Source organism: Lepidochelys olivacea (genome assembly GCF_965140295.1).
Source record: "Lepidochelys olivacea isolate rLepOli2 genome assembly, chromosome: 6".
Taxonomy (NCBI): Eukaryota; Metazoa; Chordata; order Testudines; family Cheloniidae; genus Lepidochelys; species Lepidochelys olivacea.
Genome location: NC_140416.1, coordinates 117,265,275 through 117,284,347, shown reverse-complemented (window position 1 = coordinate 117,284,347; position 19,073 = coordinate 117,265,275). Strand labels below are relative to the sequence as shown.

Here is a 19,073-nt window from a genome sequence, read left to right as displayed (position 1 = left end):
AACAAAAAACATGTACCTTATTTATTTATTTCACAATGCCATATATTAGCCTCTGTTTGAATAAAGTTGCAAAATAGAGCTGTGGTTTTCTGGTAAAGTGTCTGGCTTCTGTCACCCGCTCACTTGGAATTACCATCTCCTTAAAAATAAGAGGTTTGTGGAGAACACTCAATGTCTAAAGTTGCAGCTGTAGTTATATATTAGCATTTTACTCCCACTAGAACCCCCTCCCTTCCCCTGCTACAGCCTCCTATTAACTTGCAGCCCAATTCAGTTTAGATCTTAAAACACGGGCGAGGAAACGAAGCACAGAATGGTTAGAGCAGGATTGTTCTCTATAGTACATTTCTTACTGCATCATTCAGTCTTGTTTGAGATGTGCTGACTATACAATCTTCCATATGGAGCCTATTAAAGAGTACTGTCCCTTCCACTCAGGCAGTTTTCCTAATATGCTGCCTGCATACTCCTATCCAGAAATTGGTTCTCCTAGCTAACAACTGTTGTTAGCAAACATTCTGCAGTAAAACATGTGATGCATCTGTCAATCTCTAAGCAATGAAGGAGCCTCCATGGGGGAGACCTCTCCATGCCTTTCACCCTTGTTGAAAATTGTTGGGTTTTGGTGCAATTAAATAATTGTCTGTTTCCTCATTGGGTGCTTCATATCCGTTGGTTTTGCTTTGGTGTACACTCAATCACGCTGATAAAGCTTGAGCCACCACTAACATTGTAAAGGTGAGAAATGTGGCTGGTTGGCTGCCACCCAGCACTGATCTGGAGGAGTTAGAGCAGGGGGACTGTAGGCAATGATAGAAAGCTTGATGCTAGTGTATGTAACACACACACAGAGGGAGAAAGGGCAGAGAAAGAAATGGGGTTGCTGACACTAAGGAGCAGTCCCTGTCCCATTAAGTGGATTCTTTAATGCTCTCCTAGTATTACTTTTACACATAACACAGCAATCTACATGCTAGAATGGAGGTATTCACAAGAGGTGTGCTAGCATAAGACAAGGGTGACAGTATGAAACAGACTGAGAATCATCATCTTACAACACTTAAATGATCATTAATCTGCAGAGGGAAGTGACATGGTAACCAACATAGCCTTTAACTGCTTCAGATGTAAAAATATGAGCAGCCATTTCCCAAGGGTATTTTGATCAGCCAACTCTTTTGGGGCAAGTTAACCAGTGACCTGTTTTTTAAATTTTGAGCCTGTGGAAGTAATTACAAAGAGGGGAGAGGAGGATAAAAATGTACTGATCATGGCATACCCTGGTATAACAGTCAGTGTGTTTGTTTAAGAGTCACAGAAGCATGTTGTGTTTTATTACCCAATTAGGCTGTAAGGAATTGGAGAGCTGCTTGAGAGCTTACTTCTCAAAGCAAAGCTGATGCAGATCTAGTCAAAGGAGACCATACTATGGAACCTTCAGATAATTCAGGGTATTTGTTTTGGACTCTACACCAGCTTACCTGCCTCCAGATGTCACTGTTCCTTGTTCAGATGCAAACTATGTAGTATTCTCTCTTACTACAAGACTTAGGATTTTTGTCCTAATAACTATACTGCCTAACTGGAAAATTAGAGCCACTATTTCAAAAAGGACTTCTACAATGGTACACACAAAAACACATTTGGGTGTGAAAATAGGCATTTACTTAAATGAGATTGGGTACATCTATCTGTTTGCATACAAACATTCCCATTTTTTATGTACCGAAATCCATAAGGCTCTGATAAATATAGGCATTAAAATACCAACTACCCTGGCTAGTATTTGGTCACTTTTTTTTTTTTTTTAAATAAAAGTGTTCTGTGCACAGTCTTGTACCTGTATTTTCAGACACAATTACTGGGACTGCACATACACTTGGGGTGACTGGGTTTCTGGATCAACTGCAATGTACATTTGCACGCACAGCTATGGTAATGACAAAAAAGCAATTGCATATGCATTTCTGTTCATGGACAGCGTGACTCCAGGCTTAAAAGTTTGGCCCTAAGTTGTCAAAAAGAAATGTGAAAACAAAACCCAAGTAGCACTAATGATAAGCATGTCATTGGATAAGACTGGGGAACCTTGTATATTAATCCTAAAATTTCTATTAGTCAGTAATCTGTTAAGAGCATAGTTTATAGTAGGTAAATGTAGCCTAGGGATCATATATGGATACTTACCTTTTCACTCCAATATTCTATCCTTCAGAAACATCTGGAATTTAAATATAAAATACATATTTTAGCAAGCTTTTCTCAGTATCTGCTCTCATTTGCACAAAAAAGTTAATTATAGATACTTAGTTTAAGATGGATGTAATTAAACAGACCCATTTTTGCCTGATCCTTGTGGTCCTTTTATGAAATGACTTTCCATTGACCACAGTGAACATTCCACACATGAAATAATGGCAGCATCAGGCCTTAAGCTGAAGCAGAAATATTCTTTTCCTTATAGATTTAACCCATCCCTTTCTCTAGTTTGCTGTCCAAATATCCAAATCCAAATCCCAATCACCTCAAAGGTGTATGACTACAAGAACCTTTCTGCTTAAAAATCCTATAATCAAAAAACCAATGTACTTCTGTTACAGGAATATAGCCATATGCATGCACATACCACGGACATTCCCTGGGATAGAGCTTAGGACTTTTAGCATCCAAAGCACAAGCCTGTACCACCGGAACTAAAATGAGTAGCAAGGTATTATGGGGGATGGAGGGAACGGCCCTAAGAGGAGACACGTTCATGCTCAGTCCCAGTGTATTATTATTTAAAATGTAAACAATAGAAGTTGCCGATACAAAAAATTCTAGGCATCCTAACCATCAGTTAAACTTGCAGTGCCATAATGCTAATCATATAGCGCCAGGCCAGGCAGCAGCTCTGACTTGTTAGCCTTCGCACGTCCATTGTGGAAAAGCTAAAATGTGTTTCTGAAGAGAACAGTGAAGCTCTAAATATTTTTCACAGCTTTCTTACTGAATTAGCCTTTAGGAACAGGAAATTAAATGTATCATCATCACCCAGGCTGTGCAATAAAATATGCATACTTTTCCCAATGAACACAATAGCTTTTCCACTGTGAATGTAAGTCCAGATCCTCGCTGGTGGAAACTGATGTAGCTCCATGGAGCTTACTTCTGAAGTGTTATCACTGTTTATTCCAAATGAACAAATTCACCATAATTCCATCAGGATACAAAGTAAAAGAAAAGGGATTGGTGTATCTTACTGGGTTCTGTGCTGGATTTACTTTCTAACAAAGAATCCAGTCCATCAAAGTTATTTTGTAGCCCTTTGTTAATAAAATCAATCTTTTTCTCTCTCTGATGAAGTTTCATTACAAGATCTGCTATTGCAGCCATGATTTCCTTCTCATTCGCCACAAATTCCTATAATGAGACAAAGTGGAAAAATCATTTTCTTGTAAAGAAAAAGAAATCACAAAACATTCGGATGCTTTTGTTTTGCATTTCCTGACTTTTCATAGATTGTCCAAACACCAACTGTATAGCTCTGCTGGGTTGGCATACCCACTCTTGAGATCCAGAGACAGCTCTTATTGTAGATTTTTTCATGAGTTTCTTATTGCAGGTTGAGTTTTAAAAAACATTAAAGAAAGATGACAACCTTTAGGTTTGTTTGAACCTAGCATGAGGGAAATAGAATCTGAACCAACCTAGGACAAAGAAATTTTACAATCATTATTTTTATGCAGTGCTAGAAAATTTCTAATTTCCTGTATTTTACCCTGTGGCAGAGTAATGGTAGTAGACTATTTACAGTGCCAAATCTTCTATTATTCTTTTTTGCATGGTAACCAAATTATTTTCAATGCTAAAAAATACCTTGTCAAAAAATGTTGAAACCCACCTTTTGCATGCTACTGTCCTCTGACCATCCCTTCAGAAAAAGCTCTAAAATAAATTCAGTTTTAAAATGTTAGCAGATTGTCAGAGAAACAAACATTCTAAAATAGTCTTCCTTTTCAAATACTGAGAATATGATCATTTTTGTTTTTAAATAACTGAACATTTCCTTTGATGACATGTTACTCACGATGAAGGACTGTCAGATCACTCAGAATTTTTACTGTTGTTGATTTGTGGTTTTCGGCTTCATGGCTCATTGTCAAAATATCTGCTTTCATCTGTGCATTGCACTGCAGAGAAAATCATTGCAGCTATGTAAACATTTGTGTTTGGTCTCTTCTTCCTGATCTCTTTAGCTATTTTTGTGACCTACAGATATACAGAGGGTGGTGTACTCCCCAGGACAAAACTCTTTCCATTGCTACACTTTTCCTCAACATCAGGCATCCATTTCACTTTCCAGAACAATGACATTAATGATAACTAAACCAGTCAGTCAATGTAGCTGTGCTGATTTATACCCGCTGAGGCTTTGGCCCTCGCTCTTTACTCGCAGTTTAGTTTCCCTGTGTCTCTTTACTATATCTAACTGTCCCAAGACAATAGTGAAGTACAAAAGCAGGTTCCAAACTCGTATCTTTGTTGTACTTCAGGTACCAGTGGCTCTGGCTTTTGGAGTTGAAACTGATTTTCTTCTTTCTATAGTTCCTTTGCTACATCATCAGCAGTAGAGGACGTAGAACAAGGGTGGGCAAACTACAGCCCATGGGCCACATCCCGCCTGCCAGCCGATTTAATCTAGCCCTCCATCTCCCACTGGGGAGTGGGGCCTGAGGCTTGCACGCACATGCCGCAGCTCCCGGAAACAGCAGCATGTCTCTCCCCCGGCTCCTACGCATAGGGACAGCCGGGGGCTCCGCAAGCTGCCCCCGCCCCAGACAGTGCCCTCGCAACTCCCCCATTGACTGGGAACTGTGGCATGGGAACTGCAGGGATGGCGCCTGCGGACGGAGCGGCGTGCAGAGCTGCCTGGTCACGCCTCCACGTAGAAGCCGGAGGGGGAACATGCTGCTGCTTCCAGGAGCTGCTTGAGGTAAGTGCTGCCCAGAGGCTGCACTCCTGAGCCCTTCCCATGCCCCAGCCCCCTGGCCAGCCCTGATACCCCTCCCACCCTCCGAACCCCTCAATCCCAGCCCAGAGCCCCCTCCTGCACCCCAAGCCCCTCATCCCCAGCACTACCCCAGAGCCTGTACCCCCAGCCGGAGCCCTCACACACCTCTGTGCCCCAATCCCCTGGCCCAGCCCGGAGCCCCCTCCCACATTCTGAACCCCTCAGTTCCAGCCTGGAGCACCCTCCTACACCCCAAACCACTCATCCCCAGCCCCACCCCAGAGCCTGCAGTTCCAGCCAGAGTTCTCACCCCCTCCTGCCCCCTACTCCCCCGCCCCAGCCCAGAGCCCCATCCCACACCCTGAACTCCTCATTTCTGGCCCCACCCCAGAGCCCGCACCCCCAGCCAGAGCCCTCACCTCCTCCTACACCCCAACCCCAATTTCGTGAGCATTCATGGCCTGCCATACAATTTCCATACCCAGATGTGGCCCTTGGGCCACAAAGTTTGCCCACCCCTGACGTACAGCAACCAGCATTTGGGTGTCAGCATGAACAGACCATCTTGAAATTGTTCCTATACTGAGCATCAAGGAGAGGGATAACTGTACTATGGTAAAAGGGCTGTCTTTCCAAAGAAGGCTTATGTTTATATGACGGAAAATAAATTATAAGGTCACATTTTCAAAGCACCTCCTAAGGAGCATCTGTAATATTAGTGCATGCAAATACAGGCAACTGCACTCGTAAAACCAGGCTTCTGTGCATTCAAACAGGGGCACATACAAATACAACACACAATTCAGAAAGCCCTTTGGAAATTTACCTCACTGTGTCTAATGAAGGTGTAGCTTCAGCTTTGAGTTGTGGCCTGACATAGATCAGCAATCAAGACTTTGCTTCCACAATAGTCTAATGTGCTCAGATCTTTTCTGGAGAAGTAACTCCTTTATTCTTGTAGGCTAGTTTGACACCTAGCACAGGACCTAGCAATGGAAGACTTAGGGTAACATTCCCAAAAATATCTAGGAGCCTTAGGAGCCTAAGTCCCATTTTCAGAAATGACTCAGGCACTTATGAACCTAAGTCTATTGACTTTCAATGAAAATTGGGCTCTTAAATGCCTAAAGGTATGTCTAGAGCGGGAAGATGTAAACTCTAGCTTGAGGAAACATAAGTTGCACTCTGATAGAGCTAGTGCACTAAAAATAGAAGTGTAGCCATGGTGGCACGCGGGTCTAACCACTCCAAGTACAATCCCATCTGAGACCATAGGTACGCATGCAGGATGGCTAGCCCCTGTCACTGCTTGCACCACAGCAGCTACACTTCTATTTTTAGTGTGCTAGCTTGATCGGAGCTAGTGTGGCCATGTCTCCTCAAGCTGGAATTCACACCTCCAGCTCGAAGTCGCTTCTAACATGGGACTAGGCCCTTTTGAAAACTACGTTAACCCTGGAAAACAATAGGCAGCAACAAATGCTTAGCCAGGATAGAACTGACTGATCATGTCATCATCACTCGAGTCCAGAGCTGGATCCATCAAGGAAAATGTAGGGATTCCTACAGTCCCTGAAAGAAAATGCACCTGGAAAGCTGAACATCAGCATGCTGCATGCAAACCTTCTGTAGAGTCAAAACAAGTCAGCTTTCCTGTGATCTTTGTTGTAGAGTGGAGGGAGGCACTGTTAACCCTCTCTGGGCAGTAACCACAATGAATCCCAGTGTTTCTCACCTCTCATCACAACAGTGCACCATTCTAAGAGGGGATAGCTTACCACCTAGTTTCAGCTTGAGACCATTTCATATCACTTAGTGGGGTTGGGTTTTCTGACACACAGTGCTCCAGCCACTGCTCCAGAACAAAAGAATGAGCTAAAATGGCTGTGTAAGTCAAAAGGGATTGTCTCCCTTGTTGCAATACCAAACAACACAGGCTGCTTTTATACCTCAGTTTTCACACAGTCTTCCACAGCTAGCAGGGAAGCCTTTCCCTATATACCTGACTGGATGCACCAGTGCTTTTTCTACTCAATGATGAAAGATCCCTTCACAGACAAAATGTAAAAGGGACAAATCCTGCCTTTAGATGTTCCTACGTGTCTCCCAACGAAGCTACCGGGAGCCTCACAGGTGCATCAGAAGGCAAAATTTGGCTCCTATTTTGCATGCTGAAGCATTTATAGTGTTAATTCTGTTTCATCCTTCTCCAATTCTATTTTTCCCTGTGAAAAGAAAATTGAAGAGAGACCTGCATGCTGACAAGCTGTGATGTAAACCATCAGTATACTTCAGTATACTCACTAATTTCAGTCTGCAGTTTTCTGTCTTCACAATGTCGAGCTTCCTGTCGACCTCATAGATGTCCCTCTCTAGCAACTTCAGAACTTCTGTATGCTCTTTCAACTGGTCAAATGCCAGGTCACGCTTTATTCTTAATTCATTCTTCAGCTCAGCCTATTAATGAATAAATCCTTCATTATTTTGCTTCATTTGTAATTGATCTTGTATTTGGACTATAATTGTTGTAACCTAAAAAATTAATAATAATAATAATACTTTTCACATATGGGGCACCTTTCGCAGAAAGATTTCAAAGCTTTACAAAAGGAATCCTAGTTATCTTCATCTTACACAGTAGGGAAAAGAGGCACAGAAAGGTGAAGTGGAATTGCTCAAGGTCAGCAAGCCAGTGGCACAGCTGGGAATAGAACCCAGGTCTCCTGACACTGTCTCATACACTAACCATTGAACCTCATTTCCTGTCTATTTAAATCAGACATGGGGTCACATTGATGAGCTTAGCGACACACACACACAACATATTTCTATTGATGAAGGCTTTGGTGGTACACAAATGTTTGGAACACAGATTCTGGGTAAGCTATTGCCTATTTAAAGATGCTTGGAGAAGGAGCATTTCCTTCTCGAATAAGGATTAGCATCTGTGACTGTGGGCTTTTGTGCGTCAGCAACCACAGAGCTCCATCCTTGCAGTATCAGGCCAGCCAGGCACAAACCTTGCGGTTTTGTTTGTGACTCAGACACCTTTCTTTAGTACTGTGTCTTTCACACAAACCATCTGTGACTCTGAATTTCTCTCCCTTTATGCTGTTATCTATTGATATAGTCAAGATAGGCAATGAGCTGGAGAGATCATGAGACAAAGATACCCGACAGTTTTACCAAGAAGCAGCAAAGGCTCTTGCACCAGCCACGGTCAGCTTCTGTACAGGGACAGAGCTCACACAGGGCTCAATACTGCAGCCCCTTCCTCACTTAAGTCATCCTTTTAATTCCATTGGGACAGCGCTTATGACTAAGGGTCACAAGATCAAGGTCAGTTTTTTGCATGACAAAGGACAGTGCTGCTCTGAATCAAGCTATGCAAGCATCCTCCAGCCAGAATCTCTGTGCATGACCAGTTGCACAGCAGCTATAGGAAGATGGTATTGGAAGGGCGGAGGGAGATCATTAAAAAGCACAAGAACAGAGAGGAAGAAAACTGATTTAGGAAACTTTAACAAATAACGTTAAATAAGGTTTAAACCATTACCATGATCTTCTTGAGTTTACCAATCATCCTGACTGACCGATCAATGGATTTTGTCAGTCTTGCCTCTTCATCTTTTAGTTCTACACATCAGGAAAAGGTTTTTTTAGACGACAGAACTAGATGTTCCATCAACAAATGATCTTCTGTATAGGGACATTATTATTCATTATTAATGTTTCAGTAGTGTCCAGATGTCATAATCTATCTGGTGCACAAAGCCCTCAGAGCTTTACTGTACTTTACAGTTCATCTGAACTATGGTAGACAGCTCTGGTACAGTCAGACCTCTTATTTATATATAATTTTAATAATTTTTTCAAATACAACAAATATATCAAAATACCAGATTCACCATAACACACAAAGTTAAGTAAAGAGGATTAGGATAAAGATTGGGGAGGGGAAACAAAATACCTATCTTCAGGGTCTATATTAATCTTAAACCTCTACAAAGTCATCTTCAAATTTTTCAGGCATTCCTCTTTTGTGGAACGCCAGTTGCTCATTAGCTTTGAGGTCACCCATATTACCAAGTCAGATCTCTTTCTAAGACAGAAGCAGAAAGCTTCGAAGTGCATCGGAGTTATTTAATATCTACCTGAGACTACTTTTTTCAAGTCTTCATATTTTTCATGCTTCTCTTCCAACTCTTTCTGTCTTACTTCTATGAGAGGGATGCTCAGAATTAGTTGTTGTTCTTTTTGATATATCTCTTCAGTTTTACCTTTGACATCATCCTTTAGTGAAAATAAATGTTAATTAACGATCTATTAAAGTGGACATAATCACTGTAGCAAAGGAAGACAAAATGAACAGATTAACTGGAAACTGCAGAGTTGAGAGACATAGATTTGAAAGTGAAGAGTGGCAAAATGAAGGCAATTTGAATATCCAGAATGAGGAGACAGCCTAATTAATTCTTTTGACATTACACATCGTGAATCTCCAGCCACATTACAAAGTGATTTAAATAGAAGCAGTGAATTCAAGTAGCAATACTTGTATTGGCACAGGAATATGCTCTGGGTGCACAGAACACCGCAATAGAAGAAACAGCAGATAGAGCCATGGGTGTTCACATTGCTTTACAGACAAATAAGACTATAATAAGATAAATAAGTGAGCAGAGACTGCAGCAAGTATGACTGAAATGACTAGGGTGTGCACAACTGGAGAAGAGTACAAAAGAGTAGAAGCCCCAGGAAGAGGCACAAGTTGTTGCAACACCAAAATGATAAAAAGTGAAGACACAGGAAGAAACGGAGACAGTTAAAGAAGAGAAAAACCAGAGAGAGAACCACTGAAGGAGAAATAATAGTTACCATTATTTTTCTACCCCAAAGGGTATATCATTATCTTTGACTTGACTCAGTCTAGTCCACATGCAAAGGGTAATCCTCATATGTCACATTTATTGTGGGATGTTAGAGCAACCCTATTAAAGACACTAGAGTAGGAATTAAAGAGCATTTATCACACGTTATGTATGTTTTTGAACAGCACAGCTGCCAGGAAGTGCACATAAGGAGAGATCCAGTGTGTAATTATTTTAGATCCATACACACAAAGGCATTGAAAGAGAGAGAGAAGAAGAGGCTTGGGATATTTCATACATTAAGGATGTCTGGTTTATCCTATTCTGAACCATTAGACTGACGGCTGAGAATCATACAACCAGGAAATGTTACCTAGAGACAGAGGAAATGCTACATACACCGGATGGGAGAAGTGCCTGATGTTTCTGGAAGCTCCAGTCAGTTCTCATTCAGAGTCTCATATTGTCCTCCTTTCTCTTTGAAGGAGGGCTGCTGGAAACTATAATAGAGCACTCAGAAGATTAGTGCACATAGGACCAAACTGCCCTGGATTACGCCTCACACAACACCAGTGATGTCAATGGATTTACAGCTCTGTAACTCCGAACAGAATTTGGCCCATCATGTCAGCAGTGAGACTAATATTTTCATAAAGCCTGTGCTGTTTATCTAAATATTGTGGGACAAATTTCACACTGATCAACTCCAAGCAACTGCTTCAAAGTTAACGGGGTTGAAAATCACGAAAGAATTTGGTCCACTATATTTTATTTTACATTTTTTATTGCAGATCTTTTACACTTTTTATGGGCACTTTCTCGGCATGGAATTCCATTTGATAGATATGAGTACATACATATGGATAAGGACACACATGTGGAGGGCATGCCACAATTTAGTAGCAGTATGAGTTGTTCAATCAACTTCCTGTACTAGATGTATATATATAGATATGTATATATATATGTAGATATATCAGCCACAAAACTCAGACTGATGCCTTTGTTGTTGGTTTGTCTGGAAGACTACTAAGAAGAAACCAGTTTTATTTTATTTCTCACTTAGGTCTCATCTAGCAGTTCAGGGAACAGGTGGGATTAAGGCAGTTTAAACCAAACAATGATCAGACCTCTTTGCCTTTGGCATCTAGCAATCAAGTAACTGTGGGAAAGCTCCCTGCATGGAATCCACCACTTCATTGCTCTTATTTTCAGTGCACACAAAGCCTTGTACCAGTTGCAAAGGAAGACTTTACCCACTGCTAGTAAGTGCTAAGGGCCCAATTCAAAGCCCAGAGATATCAGTGGGCTTTGGATCAGGTCATAACTGCTTAGCAAGAAAAAGAAAACCCAAAAAAGCCAACCCAAACCTCTCCTGTTCTAGGAACGTCAGTACAGCATTCAAAGAGTTAATATGGCACTGAATCACTTTTTCCTGAAACTATTAGTAATCATGGGCCAAATTATCTGCTAGTGGCAATTGGTGTAGCACCACTGAAGTCAATAGAGTGGTGTCAATTTACACGAGCAAACGTCATCTCCCCATTTAAACAACTCTTTTTAAGAATTTTTTTAAAAATGACATTTACCTCAAGCCATTGTATGTGTTCTATTAAGCTGTTTTCATACTTCTCGCATTCAGCTTCCCTTTTATTTATATCATCACTAAGGTGTTTGACCTGTTCCTCAGCCTGCAAAATTTCTTTTCGGAAATACTCATTCTGGTTGCAGAAAACAAAATTAACAGGGACAATCATTTCTGCAGTACACACTGGCTCACTTGCAGTATTAAACAATAACCGCTCTGAGTAAAATGGATGTAGTCGTCATTTGAAACACAGTGCTGTGTAATCATAACTGCTTTACAATTTTATTAATCATCGGTTAAAGCCAGATTCTCAGATGATATAAACTGACACAATGCCTTCAAAATCATAATGTACACCAACTGAGGATCTGGCCCTTAAAGTTTAACCACTTTGCCAAGAACCGCATGAAAGGTAGGGGATTACAATGGATAGGCTTTGTTGTAATGCCAACTGGTTAACATACCTCTCCACTTAGCTCAGCATGACGTTTTTTACCAGTCTCAAGTCTTACATTCATTTCATTCATGAATTTCTCCTCTGTTACCCACAAGAGTTCCTTCTTCTTTGCTAGGTGAAGTTGCTTCCACTGAAGCAAAGCTCTAGTGGCAAGTAGATAAACAATATCACCCATTACATGACATTGCATTGTAACTGACTGGGAAATCAGAGCTGCATTGCATGTGTAAAGTAACAAAGCAGACTTGATTCTGAGAGGATCCCACCAACAGCATAAATTCACAGGTTTCCAGGCCAGAAGGGACCACTGTGATCATCTAGTCTAACCTCCTGCATAACACAGGCTGTAGATTTTTCCAAAAATAATTCCTAGAGAAGATCTAGCCATGCAATGGGGTAATGATGTGGATAATAAAGAGGATGGAACAATATGGCCAGAGAGCTTCAGTTCTTACCTCTGTAAGGAAAACAGAGTCAAACAGCTTGGAGGCTCTCATGGAGAAAAGCCCTAAGAGAAGTATGTAGAACTTGCCTCTCTAAAAATAACACATGTCCCTTTTGGTTTGGAAGAGCAACACGTCTTGAGCACAGCTGAGTAAAACTGGGTTTTAGACCAGAATTTGAAGATGGTTCAGCTTGTGAGTATTTCTCCCCTTCCTACCCCTTAGGTTCACTTGGAGTTCTGAGTTTGCCAAGTAAACTTCAAAGCAAACTGGGAAAATTTTATCATCCTTTCACACACAACTCCAGTTACAATAGTTAATTCAGATTTATCCAACTTGGGGCCTCTTCCATAGCTAGCTTCCCCCTGCCCATACACACTAAAAGAGTGAGACAGGAAAGGGCCTCCTGGCATCTAAATCCAAGCATCAGTGCTTAAACAGAGAATGCAGAGTGATGCAATTTACATCTTGGCAGATCTCATCAATAGGGATGCATTTAGCATAACTCTTATTATAATGTGCTTTCAGTGGTCTTTGTAGAACATGCTTCCACCCTCCTCCCCACCACCACACCTCAAACAAAACAAACTCAATGGAAGGCTCTATTTAAAGGCTGAAAAATATGCAGTCCCCAAGAAAGCAGCTGTTATAATCCAAGATGCAAAATCATTTTAAAACAGACCATCCTCTTTCCCAGTCCACTGTGCTCATGACAGCTGGAGTCCTAAATGTCTACCAGACTGGTGGCATGATTTTCAAAGGTGCGAGCATTCTAAGTACCCATTGACTTTAACAGGAGTTGTGAGCGCTTGGAACTTGAGAAAATTAGGCCACACAGACTCAAGGTCTGATCCTGCTCCCAGTGAAATCAATGGCAAAACTCCCATTGACCTCAATTGTGTAAGATCAGCCCTAAACTGGAAAACAACAGCGATAGCTTACAAGTATACAGTGTTTTTCCATCTGGAAGGATCCCAAAGTGCTTTACAAAATTAAATTGTTACCCAAACCAGAACAATTTAATGAATTGCTGTTACAGAGCCATCTACTTGGTAAAGTTTAGCAGCTGTTACCACACAACACCACCACAGGCCAGGAAGTGAAGAATATCTCATCCAAATGAGACAGCAGAGGAATTTAGAAGACAGAATACAATTACCCCAGATGTAATTTGGCCAAGACATTGAGATGAATCACTCTTTATCCAGCAAAAAGGACCACTGGAGCTTTGGGTGGTTAGGACCTTGGTTTTAGGTCTTATTTGAAAAATCTAAACAAAGTCACTGTAAATCATTAATATGTTGATCTGTTCCTTATGAAGATGGTGACTTGTAATTTTACCTCATCTCACTTTCTCTCTTTAAACATTGCTCTAGATTCTCTAGTTCTCTTGCATAGGCATCCTTTGTGTTTCTGAAACAAGAATAAAGGTTCAAAGTAATGCTAAACCTTTGCATACTACTTTATTTTATAAGTCATTTTTTGAATATACAATTTTTAAAAGCATTTTCTAAGGCAGCAAGCTAAGCACTCCTACCAGCTGGGGACTCACTTCTCAGAAATGCACCTATTTTGGTGTGCAGTCATGGTTCTGTGCTTCATATGGTTTGTTGTTGTAGGCGACATGATTGCAAAGTTAAACAGGCACTTGGTAAAGGCTATGACAAAGCCAAGAGTCCTGACTTATGCCAGAATCAATAACAAACTGCAAGAGAAGGCAATCAGAGATCCTATTAATCAAGCCCAAAACACTAGGGCAAAAGTTTAAGAACAGAGATGCTACATTGGTATGATTTAGGTGCAGTAACTAATACAGAAGAACTTGCACAGATTGGAGCCTCAAGGCAGATGGATGCATGCATTCACTTGCACACATTATATATATTTGCTAATGTAAAAGTCCCAAGGCAAACACTAGCATGCAACAATTTTTTGTGGACTCAACACATTCAAGAGGATTTTAGTTTAAGAAAATAAAAACGCTGGTAGTTGGAGGCAGATGTAATCCTGCTCCCAAATGTCTGACTGCGTTTTCAGGAGACACTGTTACCAGTGACCTGCTCTCCTTTGAGATACAAGAGGGAGATGGAAAAGCGACTACCCAAAGCCCCAAGAAGATTTGGCAGTAGGTGGTAGTGGACACTCTCCTGTGCTTGAAGGGCAGGGCTTACACCAACCCTCAGGCTGCCACCCCAGTAGACTTAAAATGTATGCAGGTGGGGTGGCCCCGCAGAGACAGCTGAACATGCCCTAACTGATATTCTGTCCACATTTGGTTAGCAAAATAATACTAGTATTTTGCTATTCAGCAATTTATAAAATTCTGTTTGCTCACCCCTCATCAGTGGATTTATTTTTCCTGGATTTTTAGAACTATTCTCTGAGAGAACCCTTACAGACAATAGTATTGTGTACAGGTGGCTATTTAAAAAACAAACCAAAACAAAGACTTTACCCTTCTTCTCCTTTGTGTGTGTGTGTGTGTTCCCATGCTCCTTATCATATACATTCATAAAATATCAGGGTTGGAAGGGACCTCAGCAGGTCATCTAGTCCAACTCCCTGCTCAAAGCAGGACCAATCCTCAACTTTTGCCCCAGATTCCTAAATGGTCCCCTCAAGAATTGAACTCACAACCCTAGGTTTAGCAGGCCAATGCTCAAACCACTGAGCTATCCCTCCCCACTCAATTTGATAGTTGAAAGCAGCTATCAAATCCCCCCTCATTCTTCTCTTCTGCAGACTAAACAATCCCAGTTCCCTCAGCTTCTCCTCATACGTCATGTGCTCCACCCCCTAATCATTTTTGTTACCCTCCACTGGACTCTTTCCAATTTTTCCACATCCTTCTTGTAGTGTGGGGCCCAAAACTGGACACAGTACTCCAGATGAGGCCTCACCAATGCCAAATAGAGTGGAATGATTGCGTCCCTCGATCTGCTGGCAGTGCCCCTACTTATACAGCCCAAAATGCCAATAGCCTTCTTGGCAACAAGGGCACACTGTTGACTCATATCCAGCTTCTCATCCACTGTAACCCCTAGGTCCTTTTCTGTAGAACTGCTGCCTAGCTGCTTGGTCCCTAGTCTGTAGCAGTGCATGGGATTCTTCTGTCCTAAGTGCAGGACTCTGCACTAATCCCTGTTGAACGTCATCACATTTCTTTTGGCCCAATCCTCTAATTTGTCTAGGTCCCTCTGTATCCTATCCCTACCCTCCAGCATATCTACCACTCCCCCCAGTTTAGTGTAATCTGTGAATTTGCTGAGGGTGCAATCCACGCCATCCTCCGGATCATAAATGAAGATATTGAACAAAACCAGCCCCAGGACCGACCATTGGGGTACTCCGCTTGATACTGGCTGCCAACTAGACATAGAGCCATTGATCACTGCCCATTGAGCCTGACGATCTAGCCAGCTTTTTATCCACCTTATAGTCCATTCATCCAGCCCATACTTTAACTTGCTGGCAAGAATACTGTGGGAGACAGTATCAAAAGCTTTGCTAAATTCCTACGGAATTGCTAATAATAATACATTACACAGCAGTTTTCATAACAGACTTCAAAGTGCTTTAAAAAGGGAATCAGTATCATTATTCCCATTTTACAGATGGGGAAACTAAGGCATACGGAGATGCAGTGACTTGCTATGGGTCACGCAGCACTCCAGGGCTAAGAACAGAATCCAGGTCTCCTGAATCCCCATCCAGTGCTCTATCCACAATATCATGCTGCCTTCCTGTAACACTGCACATAACACTGGGGCTGATCTTGAGAAATACTAAGTGCCAATTAAGTCAATGGGAGTTCACAGAATTGTATAATAAAATGTAAGACATTAGAGATGGAAGAGACTTTCCAATCCAGCTCTCTGAGTGCAGGATTATTCCATAAGATATAGAGCTCGGTCCAGTCTAGTTTTAAAAGTCTTAACCAATGGGGCTTCTACCACTTCTGTAGGAGATTCCTAGCATTATTTCGGATAACCAAATAATATTGAGACAGTGATAATTAGTTCACCTCCTCTTCTTGTTAATTTATTCCTTACATTTTTTAAACTACTGACTTCGCTGCATGAGTACTTCAATATGAGATTTTCCTTCTCTTTACAACATTGTTTGGCTATTCCTTACCCTTTATTTCTCAATTTCATATATACACAGAAGGTATATCCTGTTGGGTCAGTTCAAGTTAAATACCAAGATAGACATCAGACTATATCTATTGGGTCTTTTCCTTTTTCAACATAAAAAGTGAGAACAATTATTTTCCTACATTTTATCCATAACTAGGGCACCTGCATATTTATGAGGTGCCAGGAAATGCTCCTGAGAAGGATTCAGGGGGGATAACAGCAGGCAAGGAGAGGCTGGCAGCACAGCTCCTGCCAGAACCACGCTAACAAGAGGCAGCATGAAGCCAGGAAAATAGGTGGCAGTTAAAAGACAAGGGGTGTCTGTGCAGATGCGCTCCTTGCCTCTGCGTAGGCTTAGAGCACTGACCTCCCCCACCCTTTTCTGCAGAGAGGGACAGACCATGCCTTCTGGCAGAAAAATAAGCTCTGAGAGCTGAAGTTCAAGGAGTTGCCACTCCCCCATGTGGGACCTGCCCATTTAGGACAGTTATTAGAGCATAATTCTGTCATTTCACAGCGATTCAAGGATCAGGGATAATATATTCTGATTGCTACATGCTATACAGGGCTATCATGCTAAAAATAGCAGTGTGGATGTTGCCGCTTGGGCTGGAGCTCAGGGTCTTAAACCTATGGTCAGATGTGCTTGAGAGTCCAAGCTCCAGGATTCACACTGCTGTTTTTAGCCCCCTGGATGAGTTGCTCTAATGCAGTGGTTTTCAAACTTTTTTTTTCTGGCGACCCAGTTGAAGAAAATTGTTGATGCCCGTGACCCAACGGAGCTCGGGATGAGGGGCTTGGGGTGTGGAAGGGGCTCAGGGCTGGGACAGAGGGTTGGGGTGCGGGGGTGAGGGCTGCGGGGTGGGGCTGGGAATGAGGGGTTCAGGGTGTGGGAAGGGGCTCTGGGCTGGGGCAGGGGTGCAGGATGGGGTCAGGGCTCTGGCCTGGGGCCAGGGATGAGGGGTTTGGGCTGCAGGAAGGGGCCCTGGGATGGAGCAGGGGATTGGAGCACAGGCTTACATTGAGTGGCTCGTGGTCAGCGAAGCAGTGGGGGTGCTAAGGCAGGCTTCCTGCCTGTCCTGGCACCGCGGAACACGCTGCGCCCCAGAAGCAGCCAGCAGCAGGTCCGGCTCCTAGGCGGAGGTGCACAAGCGGCTCCATGCAGCTCTCGCCCGCAGGCACCCACCCCCTCCCCCCGGCCGGTGCTTGGGGCAGGGGCATTTCATGGAGCCCTGTGGCCCCCCCGGCCTAGGAGCTGGACCTGCTGCTAGCTGCTTCTGGAGTGCAGCGTGGTGAGGGAACAGGTGGGGAGGCAGCACCACCAATGAGACTTTTAATGGCCCCGTTGGCAGTGCTGACCAGAACTGCTGTGACCCAGTGCCTTACATTCCGCAACCCAGTACTGGGCCACGACCCACAGTTTGAAAACCGCTGTTCTAATGTACCAGCCAATAACAGGCCCCAAAAAGCTGTGCCAGCAACCACAGATCACAAGAGTGCACCAATGCTCCGTGAACACTCATCCCAAGCACATCCTCTACACCAGGGAGCAAGATGCAGGCTATACCACCACGTCTACACAACCCAGGGACTGCACCACATCAGAGAAAACCTCAGCCACCCAATTAGGGCAGGTTTACAGCCCCTTTGCCCCACCAAAAAAGGGCTCTAGCCTGGACTGGGATCTGAGCCATTACACTTGTTTGATTTTGAAGTTATGTATTCAATACTATTTCTATAATATTTCTCTGAATCAGTGTCTTGTTCTTAATCTTCTTGTTTGTGTGTACTTTGCCTGGCGATAATAAATTGCAGACGGCATTATCGGTAACTAAAAAAGCAAGACTTCTTTGCATGTAATTTTATACCAATTTGCTGGTATGGTTTATAAACTCATTTGGCTTTCTCTTTAAAGTATCTTTGAATACTTAAGTTTTAGTCTTTCCCAAACTCACATGGGCCCATGATTAAGCTGCAGCCAGGTCATTAATACAGTCAATATTGAAAAGTGACATACTGAAAGATATCTTCGAGTCTCTCAACTTCATCCTCCAAGTTTTGCTCCTCCACCACACGCTTTGACATAATGTCAAGTCTTTCATCCAGCCAACTGGATAATCGTTCAAGCCTACCAAGGGAGAAAGATCAGTTATATCTTCAGTCATAAAAAGTGATTTTACTCTTCAAAAAGAAAAGCTTCAGAAATAAAACTGCCTTCTCTAAAAATCAGGACAAAAAAATGGCCATAGTGGGTCAGACCAATGATCCATCTAGCCCATTATCCTGTCTTCCAACAGTGGCTAATGCCAGGTGCTTCAGAGGGAATGAACGTGAACAGGTAATCATTGAGTGATCCATCCCATCGCCCATTCCCAGCTTCTTGCAAACAGGGGATAGGGACACTTCAGAGAATGGTTGTGCATTCCTACCCATTCTGGCTAATAGCCATTGATGGACCTATCCTCCATGAACCTATCTAATTCTTTTTTGAACCCTGTTATAGTCTTGGCCTTCACAACATACTCTGGCAAAGAGTTCCACCAACTGACTGTGCATTGTGTGAAGAAATACTTCCTTTTGTT

At 42.5% G+C, this 19,073-nt stretch overlaps 1 protein-coding gene across 1 annotated transcript in view; it reads right to left on the bottom strand.

Moving 5' to 3' along the window:
- Positions 1-7: 7 nt before the first annotated feature.
- CCDC175 (coiled-coil domain containing 175) overlaps positions 8-19,073 on the bottom strand; it is a 45,341-nt gene continuing 26,275 nt past the window's right edge. Inside the window, exons 8-19 of the mRNA XM_084630524.1 lie at positions 18,509-18,619; positions 13,694-13,765; positions 11,917-12,052; positions 11,454-11,585; positions 9,148-9,286; positions 8,550-8,629; positions 7,298-7,450; positions 4,070-4,172; positions 3,884-3,927; positions 3,243-3,402; positions 2,188-2,221; positions 8-139 (exon numbers count right to left, since the gene is read on the bottom strand). Of these exons, the coding sequence (XP_084486650.1) occupies positions 2,205-2,221; positions 3,243-3,402; positions 3,884-3,927; positions 4,070-4,172; positions 7,298-7,450; positions 8,550-8,629; positions 9,148-9,286; positions 11,454-11,585; positions 11,917-12,052; positions 13,694-13,765; positions 18,509-18,619 (1,147 nt within the window). The 3' untranslated portion in view covers positions 8-139; positions 2,188-2,204. The remainder of the gene's footprint in view (positions 140-2,187; positions 2,222-3,242; positions 3,403-3,883; positions 3,928-4,069; positions 4,173-7,297; positions 7,451-8,549; positions 8,630-9,147; positions 9,287-11,453; positions 11,586-11,916; positions 12,053-13,693; positions 13,766-18,508; positions 18,620-19,073) is intronic.